This window comes from Acipenser ruthenus, chromosome 1, assembly GCF_902713425.1.
Source record: "Acipenser ruthenus chromosome 1, fAciRut3.2 maternal haplotype, whole genome shotgun sequence".
NCBI classification, from domain to species: domain Eukaryota; kingdom Metazoa; phylum Chordata; class Actinopteri; order Acipenseriformes; family Acipenseridae; genus Acipenser; species Acipenser ruthenus.
This window is the reverse complement of record NC_081189.1, coordinates 106634761-106658022: the sequence shown is the minus strand read 5'-3', so window position 1 is coordinate 106658022 and position 23262 is coordinate 106634761. Positions and strand designations below refer to the sequence as shown.

The window sequence follows — 23262 nt, the reverse complement described above, 5'->3', positions numbered from 1 at the left end:
CTTTCTTAACTCTAAAAGTCCCTGCCTCCCTGGTTCTGCTTTCTTAATGTCTCTGTCACGGTACTTTGCGCTCTTTCTTGATATTGTCAACAGCCGATAAGCAGCTCAGTTTGAATATTGCTTCGGCTATTTTAAACAAACGGCCGGTAAGCATTGCATTTATGAAGCTTGCTTTGTTTCATTCAAATGCATTTAAAAGCTACAACAACACGCTGCCAATATCTGCAAGCATGCGCTCCATCATATAAACACATAGAACAGAAAAAAAGCTTTCTCGACTGGTGTACTGAAATGTCACTGCTACATACAGCTGACTGACACATGGACAATAATAATCTTTAGAGCCCTATATCTACCTGTTTGTAGCAGATACTGGGGAGCAGGGGATTATAGAAAATAAGGGATATTTAGATCAGACAATTGCAATGTTTGCTTCAAGCTGTCTCAAGTAACACCCATGCAAGGTAGATTGTGGGCCAATGGTCATTTTAGGGTCCAGGCAGTGAACTCTCAACTACATAAACGTAGTGAATGCTATACGGAAGTCAAGAAGTGTATTTGCATGGCAGCTCTCCTGTATTGTAGTGAAGTTCACTATCAATGATGTAAATCTGGACATTTATACACTTAACTTCTTAGGTGCCAGAAATGAAAACAGAAGAGCAAACACACTCCATGTGAATAGTAGAGTGGTACTGCTGTAATGTGTTTAACCTCAAAAATGAAACATGAAATAGTTGAATGGATGGCACAGTATTGACTTCTCTAACATGCTGGGCTATGTAGTGCAGTCATCAGAACACTTAAATGTTTCTCAAACAGTATCCCTAATGATTTCCGTTAAATATGTTCTTTCTGCACTATAGACTTGTAATTGTTTTGAAGTCTCTACTTTGGAGACTCAAGTTAAAATTAAAATAAATAATACTTGGAATACAAAATGCTCTTACTGTTGCCTTACACAATTCATAACCAAAGTAATGACATGGAATTCCAACACTGTACATAACCTTACAGTAGACTAGATTGTTTGATCTCTTGCCAGTGGAGCTGGATTGCATTATGCGATGCTTGCAGAATCGAATGAGCGTGAAGACTATTCATAAAATTCTTTGGTGAAAGGAAACTAGATCTCGATATAAATCTAGTACCAAGTTACTCACAAAGTGAATTTAAGGTCTGTCTCGGATAGCTTGCTGGTGACGTCTGACCAGGAAGAGACACAGTACTCTGGGTTGAAGCACTGATTTGCGTATTTAATAAATTAAATAAAAGGTTTGAACACAGAACAGAAAACACTTAATACAAAACAAAACAGCACGGTGGCCAAAATAAACAGACAGATACAAAACACAGTGAACAAACAAGTATTGTGCTGGTCAAAATACAGCACGCGTAGCAATTGTAGTTTATATAAATTTCCTCCCTCTCCTTCTCTCGTTCTTACTTCCTGAACACCCATCCCCGATCTGAAAAAGCTGCTGGTTTTTATATTGTGGTCGAGGGATTAACTGGCTATCAATTGCTTAGTTTATCCCTCGACCACATCCTGCACTTGCTTTCTCATACACGCGGTTGACAGCCAATTTTAACCCCATCCATGCTGTAAAACAATAATAACAATAAAACAACATTAAAACACAGAATACGCACAGGTGTACCCTGCCACAAGGTCTCGGAAATGTGGCCTTCCTTGTTTGGTACATAAAACCTTTTTTTTTTTCTTTCATACATCTGTATTAAAATCTGCCTTCAGTTATTATTATTATTATTAGTTTATTTAGCAGACGCCTTTATCCAAGGCGACTTACAGAGACTAGGGTGTGTGAACTATGCATCAGCTGCAGAGTCACTTACAATTACATCTCACCCGAAAGACGGAGCAGAAGGAGGTTAAGTGACTTGCTCAGGGTCACACAATGAGTCAGTGGCTACGCATGACTACAGTTATACTGTAGTCATGCGTTTTCAACCACCTGCAAACTTTTGGATATGTAAAGTAGAGCTGTTTGTTTTCCACATAACCCTTCCCTTCAACCAGTGGCCTTGGCTTTTTCATTTGGTCGCCTACTGTAGCAATTGAAGTGTAACATTTCACTGTGGCTTACTCTAAGGACTGCAATAAATGCAGCGCACAAATCGGTGGCTGATGAAGTCATTATAAAGCTAGTTCCACTTTTTACATGGTAGCTACAGCAGATGTTGCTCCCCATTAACACCGGACAAGAAATGTGAGACCTGAATTTTTTATTATTTGAACCAGAGGTGTAGTAGAACTCAAATATCTAGGCTGCTTTTTTGTTCGTTTGGGTTTAAGAAACTGGTGGTTGGTTCAAGTCCAAATATGAATACCCATTAGATTATGCCTTTTTTTAGCCTGCATTAATGATAATAATAATAATAATAATAATAATAATAATAATAATAATAATAATAATAATAATACTGATCCTGGGGCCAACTTAACTTTAAAACTTTAAGTGGAAACAGATCAAACTACAGTATTTAAATTGTGGAAATTATCTTATTACTGACCGTAACTAAACCTGTGGAAAAGAATGCATTGTATTCATTAAACAGTTCTGCATTTCAGTACAGGAACAGGACATCTGGGATATATATTTTTTGTCTCCACCCTCTGACTTCATGGTTGCCCTGGTAACAGTTGATTGGTTCAGAATTGCAGATGGTGGGAAACAGGATTTGTACCAGTTGACTTCTTCCTGTACCCTAAATGAGTTGCTTTAAACACAAAAAAGAAAAGATGTACAGTGTTATGTATCAGTGGGCACCTCAGTACTGTTTACTGTTAAATGCACAGGGCAGTTTGACTGTACTTGTATCTCAAGCAATGGTGGGCTGCTTTTCCTGCTTCACTGAAGAAGAAATATTGCAGTCAGCATGTGACAAAGTGGTGAATGGTTACAGGTGTGTGCAGTACAAAACAGACAGACAATGATTTTTCAGGTGCAAGGGTGTTTATTGATTATACAGTGTCCAGAGCCTTAGGGCAAACACCTGTAAATAATAAACGATGGAAGTGATACAACAGCGTGTATCACTTTGTTTGTAATCCGAAACCATAAAACACAGTCCAGGTTCTTTCCTCATCCACACGTAACACAGAACACAAACACAGTGTTTATTTAGTGCGTGAAACTAGTGCTTGTGGTGAAAAGACGTTGTGAAACAGGGAAGTGCTGGTGTCCAGGTTTGTTGCTGGCCTCTGGCTGCAGCTCTGAATTGTGTTTAGTAGTCTTTTGAAACAAACAAAAACAGTTTACTTCAGACAATGAACAAAACACAACACTCACGTTTCAATCCCAGGTTCTCCTTTTAGGTTTGTTCTAACCATTTAGAAAGGAACAGATCACTTACACTATGTCACCTGTGTGGTCCAGTGGTTAAAGAAAAGGGCTTGTAACCAGGAGGTCCCCAGTTCAAATCCCACCTCAGCCACTGACTCATTGTGTGACCCTGAGCAAGTCACTTAACCTCCTTGTGCTCCGTCTTTCGGGTGAGACGTAGTTGTAAGTGACTCTGCAGCTGATGCATAGTTCACACACCCTAGTCTCTGTAAGTTGCCTTGGATAAAGGCGTCTGCTAATAAAGAAATAATAATAATAATAACGAGCGCATCCGCTCCTCCAATCCTCGGATGCCACGCCATTTACCATCCGGGTCATTGAGTTTGGGTTCCGTAGCTCCGCCCCCTTCCTAAATGACCGACTTCCACCTACCCTAAGGAATAAATTGTCAAGCCATTTAGTTAAGGGTACTCTGTTCCTTTTACACATCGCCCTCACAAGTCGGGAGAGAGATCTAACACCAAGAATCATTCGATCTCTGTCACACAGCAGTACACTGGCACTATATTAGTAATGACACTGTGATAGGCATCAGGCCTTTAGGTTTAGGGTTAATTTTGTCTGACATACAGTATGTGGCAAGTCACATACTACGTGTCACTGTCTACAGCTATGGCTACAAGTTTTGCATGACCCTACAGAATTAACACATTCTGCTTCAAAATAATGAATAATGTTACATTAACATATTGAATTTCATACCTCCTTTTCCATATACTTAATGAAAAAATTATAAAAATTGAAAAATGTGACATTCCGAAATCTAACATAGATTTTTGCGATATCATTTTGTAGTTTCTTCGATTTACATGATGTTAAATAAAAGATATGTAGTAAGTTATGTTCATATATATATGCTTCAATCACAAAATTATAGGTGATACTAACTTTTGGCCATAGCTGTACACTGAAATAGTGCAAACTGTACACTGTATTAATTAAATATTATAAAGCAAATAACCAGGGTTCTCCCCAGGCCTTTTCAGCCAGACGGGCCACCGGTGAAAAAAAAAATCTTGGAACCACATGACAGCTGTGTTATGTCTTGACACAACATTTAACCAATCAGAGTTGAAGGGGCGGGTTTTCTGTGTTAAGCACTTCAAGAGGCTAAAACATTAAAATACTGCTAAAAAAATAACCGATTATTTTCAAAGCAAAAATACTGACAATGAATGAAGGGGGTCAAAATAAGCCGGCGATCGGCACAATCCACAGACTAATACTATATTTGCGCCGGCTGCTTTATTAAAGATATTATTATTATTATTATTTATTTCTTAGCAGACGCCCTTATCCAGGGCGACTTACAATCGTAAGCAAAAACATTTCAAGCGTTACAATACAAGTAATACAATAAGAGGAAGAAATACAATAACTTTTGTTCAAGTAAAGTACAAGTTTGACAAACCACAATTCAATAATACAGCAGGTAATAGTGATAGTTACATCAGGATATGATTAAATAGTGATAGTTACATCAGGATGTGATTAAATACAAAGTACTACAGGTTAAAAACTTGGCAGATTTACAGTATTCTGAAGTACAGGATTAAATGCAGTAAAATAGGGGCTGATAAGAGCAAAATAAAGCACATTTACATGAAGGGTGATAGTGTCCCAGGATACAAACAGAGGAGTTCTACAGGTGCTCTTTGAAGAGGTGAGTCTTAAGGAGGCGCCGGAATGTGGTCAGGGACTGGGCAGTCCTGACATCTGTAGGAAGGTCATTCCACCACTGCGGAGCAAGGGTGGAGAAGGAGCGGGCTTTGGAGACAGGGGAGCGTAGCGGTGGTAGAGCTAGTCTTCTAGTGCAGGCGGAGCGGAGAGGTCGAGTGGGGGTGTAGGGAGAGATGAGGGTCTGGAGGTAGCTGGGTGCAGACTGGTCAAGGCATCTGTAGGCTAGTACAAGAGTCTTGAACTGGATGCGAGCGGTGATCGGGAGCCAGTGGAGCGAGCGGAGTAGTGGAGTAGCGTGGGCGAAGCGAGGCAGAGAGAACACTAGGCGGGCAGCAGAGTTCTGGATGAGCTGGAGCGGACGGGTGGCGGACGCAGGGAGGCCAGCCAGGAGGGAGTTGCAGTAGTCTAGGCGGGAGAGTACCAGGGCCTGGACCAGGAGCTGGGTAGCATAGTTGGTGAGGAAGGGTCGGATTCTTCGGATGTTGCTCAGGAAGAATCTGCAAGTGCGTGCCAGAGTGGAGATGTGCTGGGAATAAGAGAGGCAGGGGTCCAGGGTGACTCCAAGGTTCTTAGCTGAGGAAGAGGGAGAGAGTGTGGTAGATTCCAGAGGAACAGAGATGGAGAGATCAGAGGAGGGGGAGGAGGAGGGAAAGAAAAGGAGGTCAGATTTAGAGAGGTTGAGTTTGAGGTGATGCGAGTGCATCCAGGAGGAAATAGCAGACAGACAGGTAGAGATACGGGAGGAGATGGTGGAGTCAGAGGTGGGGAAGGAGAGGAAAATCTGAGCATCATCAGCATAGAAATGGTATGAGAAACCATAGGATGCGATGAGGGGGCCCAGGGAGCGGGTGTAGAGAGAGAACAGGAGAGGACCCAAGAATATTAAGATTATTTTTGGGTATGGAAGATAAGGAACAGCCGGGAACTTTCGCGGTCACATGCTTAGCAATGACGGCAAAGGGGAAACCAATTGGCCATTTGACAGTAGGTAAGCAGCACACAGCAGCAGTGGTGGTGGCAGGGGTGGGGGACGAGTCGAGTTACACACACACACAAAAAAAAAAAATTCTGGAGGGAGCCGTGGAGGAATCGCCTCAACTGTGATAACCAACACCAACCTAGATAAATAGTCTTTATATTACATTTTTCAATCTTAACCAAACACAATTTAGGCTTGGATCTTTTTTTAGCTTCAAGACTTTCTACATAATCATATGCCATATCTGCCACAAAAAAAAAAAAGTTTTCTTAAATCTGAAAGTATGTTTATCTTTGGTGTAAATCTATGTAAACTCAATGTAAACTCTATGCAGCCTGCTTTTGTTTTCCCCTCCAAGAATGGCGGCCGCACGTTGCTAGGCATGTACACATTATTCAAGTTCTTTGTTGTATTATATATTTAAGGTAAGGCAAGTTTATTTTTCTGTTAAAAGTGATCTTGACTATAATGTTCTGCCACCTTGCTGTACTGAATTCTTGGGGAGAACCCTGATATATATATATATATATATATATATTTTTAAATACTGTATTGGCTCATTTTAAATACTGTATGGGCTGATTGGTGGATACAGGCTACATGTTGATATTGTTTTTGTGTTGCGTCAGATATTTTGCGCTTTGCATGCATCATATGCTAAATAGATAGAGGATGCACTGCCTTTCCCTTTGTCTACCAGAAGGAAGTGAGTATCAGTGAACACCTAGAGGATGCAAGTTGATACAGGACACCAGCACTTTGACCTCCTACTATACTTCACACGTCTAAAAAAATACAAATAAATTAAAATTAAAAAAATGTTCAAACCATTCCACCCTACTTGGGTGAGGCGATGAGGAGTTCTCTTCAAAGCTGTTGTGTTTATACAGATGCACAATGTGACATCGGAGGGAAATGGAATTAGGTGCCACATTGAAGTTGTTAAAGCTGCACAAGGGGTGTGTATAGTAGAATAGCGAGCCTACTGTTTCATAATACAGTCCAGTTTTAGGCCGGTTGCAACCTTAAGAGAGCATACAGGGCCGTTTAACCACAAGCTGATATAGTACAATCTATAGCTACAATATGGTGGTAGCTATTGTCATACCATGCCAAATCAGGAAATGGCTCTAAAATGATCAATACTACATTAATGAAAGTCACAGTTTCCTAGCTGTATTGTTTTTAGAGATATGGAATTTACATTTAACTACTGCAAGTGCATGTATGCTGAAAAGACCGGTTTAAATAGCAATGACTAGTGAATGGTATCATGGGGACAGTATTTTAACAACATGGGGTAGGATGATAATGCATTAGAAGTAACTGTCTGAAGCCTGATTCATGGGACTACAAATCACCACATAAACAAGTGGTTTCTGAATTTTTACAGACGTCAGTGAAATTTAGTCCCGTGTGAACCGTCCATTTCTTTTTATCCCAGATAATTTTCTCAGAGGTGCTCCGTTTTTTTTACAGGACCTTCTGTAAAATGTCAAACTCCCGTCTTTTTACTCCCTTGCCAATTTACCATGTCTGTGTTATGTTGTAATTGAGCATTTCCAGGGTATTCATCTCAAAGCAACACCAGCCTTTACAATAAATCATAATATAATGTTAAAATTGGTACGATCTGTCCTGAGATTCTATAGTTGAGTAAAATGCAACAATTGGGCATAACCAAACTGGGGATCGGGCGACTCATCAAATATTGATGCTTTGAACGGTGCATTTGAAGGTATTTATGGAAATACATATCACTCAAGGGACGATATGGTTATTGTAGCCTTTGGAAAAGAAGGTACAACGAAATTAGTTATTTATCATGCACAAACGCGCCTTCTCTGGCCACAACATCACATTTCATTTGGAATGCAGTGATTTTTTTTTTTTTTATGAAAACTAATCCATGGCTGGGAGGTTACTGTGGAGGATACCTGATTCAACACGTTTAATGTATTTTGTTGAGCCAGATTACAGAATGCTGTAATCTATCTATCTATCTATCATACATATATATATATATATATATATATATATATATATATATATATATATATATATATACAGACGTGCTCAAATTTGTTGGTACCCTTACAGCTCATTGAAATAATGCTTCATTCCTCCTGAAAAGTGATGAAATTAAAAGCTATTTTATCATGTATACTTGCATGCCTTTGGTATGTCATAGAATAAAGCAAAGAAGCTGTGAAAAGAGATGAATTGTTGCTTATTCTACAAAGATATTCTAAAATGGCCTGGACACATTTGTTGGTACCCCTTAGAAAAGATAATAAATAATTGGATTATAGTGATATTTCAAACTAATTAGTTTCTTTAATTAGTATCACACGTCTCCAATCTTGTAATCAGTCATTCAGCCTATTTAAATGGAGAAAAGTAGTCACTGTGCTGTTTGGTATCATTGTGTGCACCACACTGAACATGGACCAGAGAAAGCAAAGGAGAGAGTTGTCTGAGGAGATCAGAAAGAAAATAATAGACAAGCATGGTAAAGGTAAAGGCTACAAGACCATCTCCAAGCAGCTTGATGTTCCTGTGACAACAGTTGCAAATATTATTAAGAAGTTTAAGGTCCATGGAACTGTAGCCAACCTCCCTGGGCGCGGCCGGAAGAGGAAAATCGACCCCAGATTGAACAGAAGGATAGTGCGAATGGTAGAAAAAGAACCAAGGATAACTGCCAAAGAGATACAAGCTGAACTCCAAGGTGAAGGTACGTCAGTTTCTGATCGCACCATCCGTCGCTTTTTGAGCGAAAGTGGGCTCCATGGAAGAAGACCCAGGAGGACGCCACTTTTGACACAAAAACATAAAAAAGCCAGACTGGAATTTGCTAAAATGCATACTGACAAGCTACAATCCTTCTGGGACAATGTCCTTTGGACAGATGAGTCAAAACTGGAGCTTTTTGGCAAGTCACATCAGCTCTATGTTCACAGACTTAAAAATGAAGCTTTCAAAGAAAAGGACACCATACCTACAGTGAGACATGGAGGAGGCTCGGTTATGTTTTGGGGCTGCTTTGCTGCGCCTGGCACAGGGTGCCTTGAATCTGTGCAGGGCACAATGAAATCTCAAGATTTATCAAGGCATTCTGGAGCGAAACATACTGCCCAGTGTCAGAAAGCTCTGTCTCAGTTGCAGGTCATGGGTCCTCCAACAGGATAATGACTCTAAACACACAGCTAAAAGCACCCAAGAATGGATAAGAACAAAACATTGGACTATTCTGAAGTGGCCTTCTATGAGTCCTGATCTGAATCCTATCGAACATCTATGGAAAGAGCTGAAACTTGCAGTCTGGAGAAGGCACCCATCAAACCTGAGACAGCTGGAGCAGTTTGCTCAGGAAGAGTGGGCCAAACTACCTGTTAACAGGTGCAGAAGTCTCATTGAGAGCTACAGAAAACGTTTGATTGCAGTGATTGCCTCTAAATGTTGTGCAACAAAATATTAGGTTAGCGGTCCCATCATTTTTGTCCATGCCATTTTCATTTGTTTTATTATTTACAATATTATGTTGAATAAAAAATCAAAAGCAAAGTCTGATTTCTATTAAATATGGAATAAACAATGGTGGATGCCAATTACTTTTGTCAGTTTCAAGTTATTTTAGAGAAAATTGTGCATTCTTTGTTTTTTGTGGAGGGGTACCAACAAATTTGAGCACGTCTGTATGTATATATATATATATATATGTGTGTGTATATATATATATATATATATATATATATATATATATTGTATTGGCAGCAGCAGGCTCCAGTTTATGCTTTGTTAAATTGGGCTGCAGCCAACAAAAGAAACACAGACATTTGTAACCCAACTCGCCAGTTTGTGTAGTTCTTGTAGAGCCCTCTATTGTGGTCCTCTGAACAGAGTTTTGACCAGCTGTAGAAAAGGAAAACTTATTCACTTCCTTGTGTTCTAAACTTTTCTGTGCCCCAGATGAGCTCTTCAGAATGCAGCTCTTAATATAGATGGGTTCTGTAAATATTACCTTTCAACTCGGATCATGAGCTGCTTTATTTACATAACGAAGGTAGTGGAATTATATGCATGAGCTTTGGGTATTGTCTGTATTCTCTGCTTTTGATCGCTGTGCATGTAGCTTCCTGTGTTAAGACACCTTAAAAAGCCATCAACCAAAAATGTCCACACGGTATGTATAATATAGTTATATCTTTTTTATGAAAGTAGCTTTTAGTTAATCGTTTCAGCCAGGATTACATATGACTGCATGTGTTTTGTTTTTCTATTTTATGTAAAATATATTTTATATCAATTTTTCTTTTAAGGTTTATTTATTTTTTTCATTTTCATTTTTATTTTTTTAAATGCCACTCAGAATTCTTTTGCACGAGACGTTTCTGCTACATATTCAAATAGTAATATTCAGTGGAATTCAGATTTTATTTCCAAAACAGTTGTCGGTTCCTTCTCAATTCCTCGTTTTAAACAGTCTCATTCTAACCCCATGTCTGGTACCAAGTCATTTCAGAACAAAGACAAGATAGTGTCTTGTACTAGGTAAAGTGGTAAGCCTTGTGATTGATATTCATAACGCTTTAATTCTGTCACTCCCAGGGTCACATTTATATGTATATATCTGTATGTGTAGAGCTGTAATATGGTGAATGAGGGGTGATGGCCGGTGGGCTTGCCATATGCCTTTCGATCACAATCTTTTAATTTTAATAAAAAAAAAAAAAGTTAAACAGTTTGTGTGAACTCAAAGGAGTTTGGATAATGGGGGATGTTTGTTTTTAAATTAAGCTGCTGACTAGGGAGCGTCATGACGTAGGACTATTAGAAGGTATATATTTTATGCTGGTACCTACGTATGGACATTTTTTTTTTCAATATAGCATGTAATAAAATATAAAACCACACATTGTCACTATATATATAAAAACAAAACAAACAAAAGACACGAAAAATAACCACCATAAAAATGACCCACTAAACAGTACTCAATGTCTCTTACTTTCGTTACAAACGCATATTCTCCACTAAATGTTAAAGAAAAGTTGAATTATGTTTGAAACAGCATTAATGAGTACAGGTTCTAATCAGTGCATTCAGTGAGCGCCAGCCTGTTTCTACCATGACCGTGTTGCTTTCTGTTTCAATGCAGGTGGCGGTGGTAAGAGGAATGGCCGCAGTAAGAAATGGAAGGAGATGCTGCGGCTGCCACATATCAGTCTGTGTGAGGAGCTGAGGCGAGTAATAGGTAGGTGTTGGGCATGCAGGCTCGTTGCTACAGCAACAAGTCATTTACCAGGCCTAGTTTTAACAGGCAAACATGGTGGGACCTGCCAAAGCTAGAGTTCAACTTTAGTCATAAAAACATAAGAACATAAGAAAGTTTACAAATGAAAGGAAGCCATTCGGCCTATCTTGCTCGTTTGGTTGTTAGTAGCTTATTGATCCCAAAATCTCATCAAGCAGCTTCTTTAAGGATCCCAGAGTGTCGGCTTCAACAACGTTACTGGGGTGATTCCAGACTCCCACAATATTCTCTGTGTAAAAAAGTGCCTCCTATTTTCTGTTCTGAATTCTCCTTTATCTAATCTCCATTTGTGACCCCTGGTCCTTGTTTCTTTTTTCAGGTCGAAAACGACCCAGCATGTTGTTTAGTATTATGAGATGTGATTAATATTAAAAGATTATATTATTTAAAGATTATTGGATAAATTGGATACAAATAAGGAAACAATATTTAAACCAGCAAGAGCACAACGAGGCATGCATACATAAGATTGATACACATGGAGTGGGATGGGGTATGTGATTGGGGGAAAAAAAAAGAAATGCACTCCATCACTATTGCCTTAACTTAAAACATATGGATGCCATTGCAAAGACTGTCTTCTTATTATTGTTACTATTTATGTGAACTTATTGTTACTATTATTTATTGTTACTATTTATGTGAACTTACCTGAGAGGGTGTAATGTTAGTAAAGCTATGAATATCTGAAGATGGCTCATTTCAGGGGTATTGAAGCTCTCATATTGAATAGTAGAGTACTCTGAGTGCTGATCTAAGAGACTGGTACAATCTGTGTTAAAAACAGCTTTGGTTATGTGTTTGTTTAATGTGATGTTGAATGCTGCCTTTTGACCTGCCATTTTTTGCACCTGAGGTTTCAAATAAAAATGCACAAGTGACACTTTAATCTCATCTTCTGACTGCTTCCTGCAACTTACAACAACCACTTGACCACAACACCTATTAAAAGTGAAAAAAACTGTGGTAAATGTTGCATTTTAGCCTCACTTGTAGAAATAATTCCCATCTTATTGACCGTTGTCATTTTTCTGAGGCGACCACTTTCACCACTCATTGAAGGAGTTTGACTAGAAGTAATTTCCAAAAATGCTCTATCCTGGTTAAGACAGGAAGTGATGTATTGTGGTTGCTGTTACAAGAGCACCATGATTCAAAAAAGAACAAAACAACCTGTTGCACAGCAACACACCCTCTTCCTGTAGTTCATGCCTAGGCTGTGTTGGTCAGGTTTTCTGGAAACGCTCTGAATACATGGTCGTGATACAGCTAAAAGGCCTATACCGGACCAGGCTGAGAAATGTTGCTATAGTTGACTAAAGAGCCAAATTCAGAAATCTTTAGAGATATTGTAGAGTAACATAAGTGTCTGTGCTGAAGGCAACTTATAATACGTATAGCTAGGATTCACTTAAATGTCACTAAGATTACAAAATGTTTGGGGTCAGCGTTATGCTGTTGGTGGAGATGCAGTCAGTCACTTTTTAAACCAAAACTGGAAGTGATATTAGTTTAGTTTCCAAGTTTTTAATTGCTATCCAAATTTTAAACATTTTAGAATTCTGTCTCAACGTTCTCAGAAATATTCATGTGAAATACAGATGTTTGTTGCCGGTGGTGTTTATACAGTACTAACTACACAGCACAATGGTATTCATTTAATGTTCAGTATTTTCTATTGAAGTGGTTCTCAAACCTTTTTGTTCGCGGACCACCTGATGTTTTTTTTTTTCTCAGCGGACCACACAATAAACAGTATAGGTCACTGAAAAATAAGCAAATAAAAAAATCACTAGAATACTAAGAATAACCGTAGACTTACCTTTCTTTGTTTCAATACAATGGGGGGGGGGGGGGGGGCTGTTTGTGTGAGCAAAGTTATTTTAAAATTGGAGTTTTAAAGAATGGTTCTAGTTTACTTTTCATTAACACACATTTACAGAGAGGGAAAAACAAAAAGGGATGTTTTTATTTTTAAATTGATAATTACAGCCAACATTGATTGTGTGAATTAATAATCTGTGAAGTTACACCCATGAGGTACCAGCACAGGCGGAGCTCCGAATCTCCAGCTATAAACATTATTTATGAAAAGGAATGCTTGGATGCTGCATGCTCATTGGCTGTTGAGTATGGGAGGTGAAAGCAACAACAATTAAATAATGAATGACAATTCATTAAATGTTAAATTTAAGCATCACAGGATTGGTATTGACAGTGAGAAACACGGGATAAAAAATTAGACAGCTAACAATATCTTAGTTTATGGCGGTCTCACTATAAATACACCCAATATCAATCAAACCATGCCTGCACTATGCCTGGTTGGAGCCACTGGTCTTGTCTCTTACCTGTTTATGAGCACTAAAACTAAAAACAAAACAAAAAATCCAGGCCCATGATAGCAGCGTTGCTGCCTCTAGCAACAGCAGACAAACCCTGCAGTGTTGCACAGTAGTGCATTCAAACAATACAGGTTATAAAGGCTAAACATATATGTTATATAGTGAAATTCCAAGAATCCTAGAAACTTGTTTAACCTTTTTCTTGTCTACTCCTCGAAGGGCAGCGTCCAACAATGATGTATATTTTTTACCTAAATTATTCCTTGGTACAGAACGTTCTTAGGTTGTTTACCATACTGCTCACTAGGAACCAAAACCTCAGAGAATTCTGAATGATGTTATGAGATGGCCAAAGTAGTTTCCTGCATGTTCTTCTGTATTATCTCATTGAATTGCATTCCTGTGTTATCTTTATAGCTGAGGTTGATAGAGAATGCTATTTTTGACCATTCCTCTCAGAGCTGACAAGGGTAATCGTTGTCTGGCAGGCGAGGGAACGGTGCTCCAGTTATACCGTGGAGTAATTGACATATTTTCTTTTTTTTTCAATTTACTAAATAAAATGCTTTGTTAATATTGCCCATGATGTCTTGATACTTGGAGGGTAGTGTTAGGATCCCTTGTAGAACTAATTCCCAGTTGGCTTGATGTTTGTTTAGGAATGACCCCAGCATCTTGGGTTTGGCCACTTTTAATTGTCCACTAGGAGCCCTAAGCTGATGGAGTCATTATTTATATTTAAGATCCTAGCATATTCTCTTCTCATCCCATGTGTCCCAGTATTTGTTTGAGAGGTGTGTTCTAATATTATTTGATTTATTTTGTGTGTAGTCTCTGTTTTTCATCCGGAATGATCTGTTTAAAGTCCCTTTTAAAAGTAATGAAGGCTGTCATTAAACCTCTGTGAGTTGGACACGTGTTGTTTTTGTTTGATTCTGGACAGACCACCATACAAGTGTTTGGAGTTAAAGCAGTGAATTGATCGTTCTAAAGTATAACAGTGCAGTAACAGTGCTACTGTACAGGCTGTATTCCTTACCTATATTGTGGTGTGCCTTTAAAATACAGCACAACTCGGTTACATAAAAAGAAAGTTCTAGATTTTCTTTTTAATGCACAACATCCACATAATATAACTGTATGCACTCATTCACAAGAGCAAGGGTCATTTTTTAACCTTTTTGTGCAAGGAGTAGGTACAGTACATGTTGTCTTGGAGAGCTTAGTTCAAGTTATAAGTGCAATATGACCTGGTCACCTGTTTCATTGGTTGAGTTTAATAATTAATAACTAAAACAAGGACTGGAAGAAACAAGGTTACTTAATCCATGTGTCCCTGTATTGTCCCAATATTTATTTTATTTGAGGGAGGGTAGAATTATAATTGTTCTGTGTTATTTGTGTCTCTCTTCCATTAGGAATTGTTGCTTTTAATGGCTCAATAATTTAATACTGTACTTTTAAGCCTGCGTTTTTACATTTTTTTTGTTTAATTCTGGCATAGAGCTATAAAACTGGATGGAGGTACAGTAAAGCGGTTAATTGTGTCATTCAAAAGTACAACCTTTTCACTTCCTTTTTAGCTTAATTATTTAGCTTACTGCTTCATTTAAATTGTTTTCTTTATGTTAAGTTATCAGGGCATTTTTTTAATGCACGTCTATTTTTGTTTTTCGCTGTTCTACATTTTTTTTATGTACTCACACACGTTTGGTCACCATCTTAACTGTTGCATGAAACCGTAGTGTAATAATCCAGCACCTCTGCACTTAAGCATTTGTATGTCAGCTGACAAGTGTTCAGCTGATATCCCATCATGCCTTTCTTCTTAAAGGCATACAGCCTCTATATATGAACCCCCAATATCTCTCACAAGCACCTGGGTACGTATTATTACGATATCACAACAAAAGGAATATGTTTTTTTTTTTTTTGTGCATATGTATAGCTGTTATGTACTATATATCACCTTACAGTACAATAATATGACAAAAAAACGACTGAATGATAATAACTGAAAATAATCTTAATATTTTTTAATAAAGCAGCCGGCGCAAATATAGTATTAGGTGGTGGATTGCGCCGATCGCCGGCTTATTTTGACCCCCTTCATTTATTGTCACTATCTTTGCTTTGAAAATAATCGGTTGTTTTTTTTAGCAGTCATTTTAATGTTTTAGTCTCTCAAAGTGCTTAACACAGAAAACCCGCCCCTTCAACTCTCTGATTGGTTAAATGTTGTGTCAAGACATAACACAGCTGTCATGTGGTTCCAAGATTTTATTTTTCACCCAGCAACGTGAAAGTGGTCAGCTAGAAGCGCAATCAGTCCTTATTGTTAAAGGCACAGTAGCATCTGCAAGACGGGCGGATCAGGTTTTTTTAGCCACTTCGCTGAAAAGGCCTGAGGAGAACCCTGAGCTGTATTTTTTAAAGGGATTTCTTTTTGTTCCTTTAGATTGTTGGAATGCATTGATCCTTTTTACACTGTAAATTAAGATTAAATAAATCCACGAATGTGCAAGAGTTGTTTGTTTGTTTTTTTTTCACGGCAAGTGGGTTTCCAGAGGAAGGAGCGAGACCGGGTAGACTGCCATTCTCATTGCAAATTAAAATAAAACTTACTCCCATATTACGATGTCTTGGGGTAGGGTGGAGTGGGATTGATACAGTAGCAGCAGTTCAGTGTTTGAGGTCTAAAGAAAATTGCTAAAAAGAGGAATCTAGTCTTGAGATGTGCTTGGGATTTCCTCGCAGGAGTAGGGAAGTGGTTTATGGGCCTTTATACAGCGGTGAACTTCACAATGCTTCATTCCCAGAAGGCGTTTGACTGACAAAGAACAGTACTGAAGAAACCCTAGCAGAAACATGAGCACACCACTCAATTTACAGCAACAGAAACACAATGGATTTGAAATAAAGGTTACGCAGTGGTCCTGATGCGGTAACGCATTCTTACTGGATCATACCATTGTGATACCATTGGTTTATCAAAATCTGAAAATGTGGTTAAAAATAAATCTTTTGAAATAATTTACTTGTGAATGTTTATTTATTAATACCAGAAACTTAACAGCAAACTATTATACCAGGAAAGCTATCTCCTGAGATGTGACGTCTCATTTACAATGGTGTCCTGCTGGAGGGTGTAACAGATTTCCAAACTACATTGAGCTCGATTGTGACTGAGGGATCGCTTGTGAGAAAAACAAACACCAGACATCATGGACACCATTCAGGAGATACTGTTTTATATAATCACTGTGGGACACTTTTGTGGAATAAATTATCTGTGGAGTTGCTTAACAATGACTCACATAAAAATGCATTTGTTAATACCCTAAATGGAACTATTGACAACTAAAGTGAGACTTGAACTGCGGTAGAGGTTCCGCATTCAATGCATGCTTTGTTTTTTAATGGTATATGTTTATATGTCTGCCTACTTTTGAACGCCCTTGAGTAAAGGCCATATTCTTAATAGGTAACTGTGTGCAATGTTTCAGAATAATTAAAATACATTACAGCTCAGTTACATGGAAAGAAAAGTTCTGCATTTTCATTTTTATAGCACAACCACCACAAAATAAAATCTTGCATTTAGGAGTGCCTTTCACAAGGGTCCAGGGTCTTTTTGGGCCTGTGTAAACCTGGGGTAGGTAGTCTCAGAGAACATGTCTACAGGCCTACTTTACAGTAGGTCAATTTAAATGAAGTGCAAGGGACTTCCATTGGTTCATTTTAATGAACAATGCATGGTTGGAACTATGACCTAAACTAAAATGGCTAATGTTACCTTAACCTGGTCTAAACAAATATTGTTCATATCAATCTGAAAGCTGCTTAGCTTGATAAGGTATTTCTTTGTGCTTTGCAAACATGATAATATCATAAGTTTTGTAATGATAATGCTATTAGTTTAACTTGGTCATATGTAGTATAGTTAGAGTGACCAGATTTTCAAAGCTCAAAACAGGACACATTGTTTAAGTAATTGATAAGACTAATTAAACCATTTAAATATTGGCTATTTGAATGGTTATTTAAATAGACATCCTCTTACTCTTGGTACAGTCTTTTGTTTTTTTTAACAACTAGCTAATTTCAGTACACTCCTGTATGTATCATGTGTGGCTAATTAGTTTAAGTAGGCACATGCTCCTAGTAGCATTTCATGTCAACCAGTCTGTGGAATTGGAGGCTTCCCATCCACCTCCTTTCCAGTCTCAGAGCGACAGCTTCATACGCTCTGCCCAGTTCAGGCCTTGGTGTACTCTGGGGCAGCAGTGTGGAGTAGTAGTTAGGGCTCTGGACTCTTGACCGGAGGGTTGTGGGTTCAATCCCAGGTGGGGGACACTGCTACTGTACCCTTGAGCAAGGTACTTTATCTAGATTGCTGCAGTAAAAAACCAATTGTATAAATGGGTAATTGTAGATAAACATAATGTGATATCTTCTAACAATTGTAAGTCGGCCTGGATAAGGGCGTCTGCTAAGAAATAAATAAATAAAAAATAAAATAAATGTTGACAGGATGGAAAGTTGGAGGCACTTTGAACAATTTTGTCTAAGCAGAGGCTGTCTAAATGGATAGCAGACACGGTCAGGACTGCCTATGAGCTGGCCACCTTGCCCCCTCCAAAAAGCTCACTGCCCATTCCACCAGGGGCATGGCAACTTCGTGGGCTTTATTCCAGGGTGCATCTGTCAAGGACATTTGGAATGCAGCGATGTGGGCTTCTCCCATACTTTTTTAGTAGGTTCTACAGACTTAATGTCGGTGATCCTCAAAACCCTGGGTTTGGAACTAGACTGTTCAGGGCGACTTCATAGTTGACCCTCACAATACAGGCATAGAGGTGAGTTTCTCCCTCAATTTCTTTGCCCTAGCTACTTGTTACTGGGGTTCCGTATGGTAACGCACAAGACAGCCTCTTGGCTCAGCCTTGTAGCATTCCATTTGTTCTGCAATACTGCACTTTAGGTTATTAGGTTATTATCATAACCCTGGTTCCCTGAAATAGAAATATAACCATTAACTTTCAAGGTCGCTACGTCCATGATTGCAGCAGGCTTAAAGGAAACATGACTCTGAGGTCTGTGAGTGCAGTACTTTTATGTCCCCGTGGGTGGGCCATGACTGCGTGTACAGGCTCTGCAAGCAGCTTTCATATATCTTATTCAGGTTTCGGGGTCTTTAGGAGGTAAATGCCCATACCGTAAGGGTTACATTTCTATTTCAGGGAACCAGGGTTATGATAATAGCCTAACATTCATTGTATTATCTGCTCGGGAGGGGTAGTTCCTTTCTTCAGTTCCAAGTCCAATCAATTGATTGAATGGGGATGGGAATGGGAAATTGAATTGTAATTGACCCCAACCCTGATCTACACCACTTAAATACTAAAAAAATAATAATTATATATTTTTTTTCACCTCAGGGGTGATTTACTGACCCATAAATTACAGTAAGAATAGTCCCACAAAAAAAAAAAAGCGTTATAAGAGTTTCGATCAGTAAAAAAATGACATTACTACCTTTGCAAGCTCTCATTTTGTATTTATAGCCATGGCACAGGATTTTATTTATGTTATTTGTTTATATTCGTTTACCAGGTTATTTCTTCTGTCAGATTTCTGGATAACAGTGGTACAGCTGTGCCTTTTTAAGTTCAAATAGTTTGTCTGGGGTGTTATATAACAAAAGCCAGTTTATTCTAGCATTGATGTGCAACAGGTAAATTCACACATTACATTGTTTGTTATTTTTCAGACATCTTCTAAAAGATCAAGCTTTGTTTACAGGATGCATGCTCCAATTGTGAGCCTTTAGTGTGCATCCAGCTGGTTAAGTGTTTAGGCCACTGGCTATACTCACTTGCATTGTGTTTTCTGAAGGTTTTTATTTAGACACATTAGCATATTAATATCATATTGTGGCAGGCTGGCTTGCAGTGGTGAGGTGTGGTGACGTCACGGACCAGGAAGTACAGAAACCACAACAATGGATGGTCGGGTGAAGCTGAACGCAACGGCGGTCAGCGTATTTAATAAATCAAATAAACAAAACAAAAGATTTAAACAATAACAAAACACTAAACAAAAAGGCACAAGGGCCAAACAAATCAGACAGACAAACAAGCAGCGCTTTTATCCGTGCCGCAAACAAATACAAATAATAATAAATAGGGGCGGGACACTCCGCCACACATATATTTATTTACCCCTTGGTTACGGTAAAACAGAAGTCTATGTTGTGGCTTCCACTGGTTTTTTAACCACTACACACACACACGTGGGCAAGGGACTGATCTAAGAAGGGTCTTCAATAAATAGCAAGTACAGTATGAAGTAGGGAGTAATAAGTATTGAATCACTTATCTACTTTTGAAGTCTGAATAAACACTTCTCATGGCATCTTGTTTAGTCTTTTGGAAGTGTTACATTAAAACTTTATCCCACACTGAGGATTCATATTGACGACAACAGCACCCATACATACACTGTATATCACAATTTAGAATTTTATTTACTGTATAATTAGGGCTTCTGATAAAAGTAAAAAAAAAAAAATCTGTGGATAGCCAGTAAACACCGTAAAACACCGTAAAAACTGTGGAAATGGTGAATCTATTCACGTTGACGTTACCCTTTTCACATTTAAAAAAATAAAACCCACTACAAAAATAATAAAAAATACATTTCCCTGAGTGCCAGCACATTCCTACATTTCTACTGGAGACTCCGCTTGCGAGATTTAAAATGAGATTACAATCAGGATGGAGGCTTGTTAGCGGGATTTAAAGCTGTATTACAGTTAAGACACAGAGGATTTAAAACAGAATTGTGGCGAAATGTACAAAAATGCCTCCATACAAAACCCCCAGAAGAATGTGCCCGTGACCATAGGGATCTCGTTGTGGAAGACAGCAAAGGAAGGAAGGTACAACTTAAGTGTGCAAGTACTGTCGAGTTACTATACATATTTTGACACACACACACACACACACACACATAAAAAAAACGCTCAAGCATTTTGGAAAGTAACTGAAAACACTAATTTCATACAGTATATCATAAACGAAAGCCCAGAAAAAAAACGATTTACATAAAACTTAAAAATAAGTACTGAAAAATACAATTAATAAAACCCGAAAAAAAGCCCTATGTATAATATACATAGTATGTGGCACAGCATAGCAGTATCAAGCAAACATACACAGTGAGTGGAAAAATAACACATGAACAAAACAAACAGTGGACATGCACTAAGAATAAAGTGTTACTTTCGAGGTCTAAAAATATCTGTGTATCTAAATCAAGAATAATTCAAACAAACTATAAGAGACTGCACAAAAATACAGATTTGTATAAAATTGTACAAACTTACAACTGTGGTAAACACTATGGGAAGCATTTTAGTTGTATTTTATTCAGACAATGTGTTATTTAAGCTTCATACTTTTATAGTGTGGTGTATTTTCCCTTTTCTCACAGAAAGGGATTACTCCAGTCTCTGTGAGAAGCAACCGATTGGAAGACTTCTCTTCCGACAGTTCTGCGATACAAGGCCAGAGCTGAAACGGTGCGTTGAGTTCTTAGACGCCGTGGTAAGTGCTTTTCCTTTGACCTCATTTTAACGTTTCCTATACAGCTAGTTATTAGACAGAAGGCTGCAATGTCTGGACAGAGAGTTTCCAGGTTTGAGGCCTGACACTGAGATTACAGTAGCATCGACTGTATAACCCGAACCACATCATGGCCTATGGTGAAGAAAAAGAGACCGTCTCCTTTGAGTTTGTGGTTTTGAACGAGCTAATCTTTATAATTGCTATTGCGAAGCCAACATTATATGTTGATCTTTTCTGAGAGATGGTTGGTTGGCACTATTAATGTATTTATTTTTGAGAGTAAAGTGAAAGATAAGTGAGGTTCTCTCTGGCTACGATCAGGCGTCACGACAGTCCACCTTGGAGCTCTGCTACGCAGGTCTGACTTCAAACCACATTTTGCAATCTGTCTGTCTACATCCATCATAACCACTGATTCTTTTAACTGACTCTGCTCCCAAATTCATTTTAGAAATATGTTTCTAAAATGTAGAAATAAAGACATCCATCTCTATTATTATGGGAACATTAAAACACAAGGATTTTCTAATAAGAATAGTGTTGTGTACATTGCCTGATCCTCTGAAAGGAAGTGTTTCTCTGACTTACAAACATTCCTGCCTTTAATGAACTCTGTGCATTTATTTCTGAGAAGTATTACAAGTGCTGTTAATGGTCAGTTTGCTAATGATTCAGTAGGATGTCCATTAGCAAAGCACTGTTGGTTTTTGTGTGGAGATGCTAACATGAGGTTTCTGTCCTCGGCAGGCGGAGTATGAAGTGGCGCCAGACGAGAAGCGCAAAGACTGTGGGATGAATGTTTTAGACAAATACTTCAATAATGGGGTGAGTTTTTATGTATTTATTTATTTTTAATGTTATTAAAATCTATGTTCCTAATGTTTTCACTGCCACCAATTTCATTTTCTTTGATTTTCTTTTTTTCCCCTTTTTGTTTCTGTGATGTTTTCAATTATTTTGAGTGGGTCTTATTACAGTTACTCAAGACTATATAATTGGTCTTTTATAGGAAAAAGAGCCCGCACCAGCTAGTGAGCCGCAAAATAAAACTAGGAAGAAATCCTCTACTGTGTGGGTAAAGCTTTCCGTGCTGCTAAGAGTTTCATTTTCTGAGCGAAATAATGAACTAATGAACTGTGTGTCTCTGTGTTTTAGTCGGCAGCCCATTTACCAGAAATACCTCCGGAAGTAGTACGAGAATGCAGAGAGAAGCTGAAGCACACTCCCTGCAAAGAGCTCTTTAAAGAGTGCACTAAGTATGTATAACCTTTCTATCTTCACACCATGTCAAGGTTCCGGGGGGGGGGTAAAGTTGCTCAACTTAAATATATACTGCTCTCTCTCTCTCTCTCTCTCTCTCTCTCTCTCTCTCTCTCTCTCTCTCTCTCTCTCTCTCTCTCTCTCTCTCTCTCTCTCTCTCTCTCTCTCTCTCTCTCTCTCTCTCTCTATATATATATATATATAACCTCACATATACTCACAAGGCCATGTAATCACGGATTAAGTTAAATAAATTCAAAATACTCAATAGTGATTTTTTTTTTCTTCCACAGCCACACTGTGGAGTTTTATTGGTGGGAGAATCTTTCCATTCAGCCTCTGCCTCTCCCTCTAGTGACTCTCCCTATTGGTTTATGTGTCCTGAACTTGCGTGCCTCGGTGTAACCACTCATCGATGTGTCCTGTAATTCGGACTTTAACTTGTGTTTTTAGGTTTTCATGTTTGAGAAGGTTACAACATTCCTCATGCATGACAAAAAGCACAGAGATTTCCCAAACAATTTCCCTTTTTTTCCCTCCAGAGCTTCCACCCTGAACAGCCAGCTGTGAGTGAACTCCACTCTCCTGGGAAATGCGTGTTTCCGAAACGTGTCACTGACTATGACCTTCACCTCATTCTGATTCAGTCAAAATATGATTTAGTTCAGTACTGGAGAAAGAG

General features: G+C 38.5%; 1 protein-coding gene across 1 annotated transcript in view; it reads left to right on the top strand.

Moving 5' to 3' along the window:
• The window catches only part of LOC117421430 (G protein-coupled receptor kinase 4-like), an 89608-nt gene that overhangs the window by 35486 nt on the left and 30860 nt on the right, over positions 1 to 23262 (top strand). Inside the window, exons 2-5 of the mRNA XM_034035853.3 lie at positions 11189 to 11284; positions 21187 to 21299; positions 22068 to 22145; positions 22476 to 22576. Coding sequence (XP_033891744.3) covers positions 11189 to 11284; positions 21187 to 21299; positions 22068 to 22145; positions 22476 to 22576 — 388 coding nt within the window. The remainder of the gene's footprint in view (positions 1 to 11188; positions 11285 to 21186; positions 21300 to 22067; positions 22146 to 22475; positions 22577 to 23262) is intronic.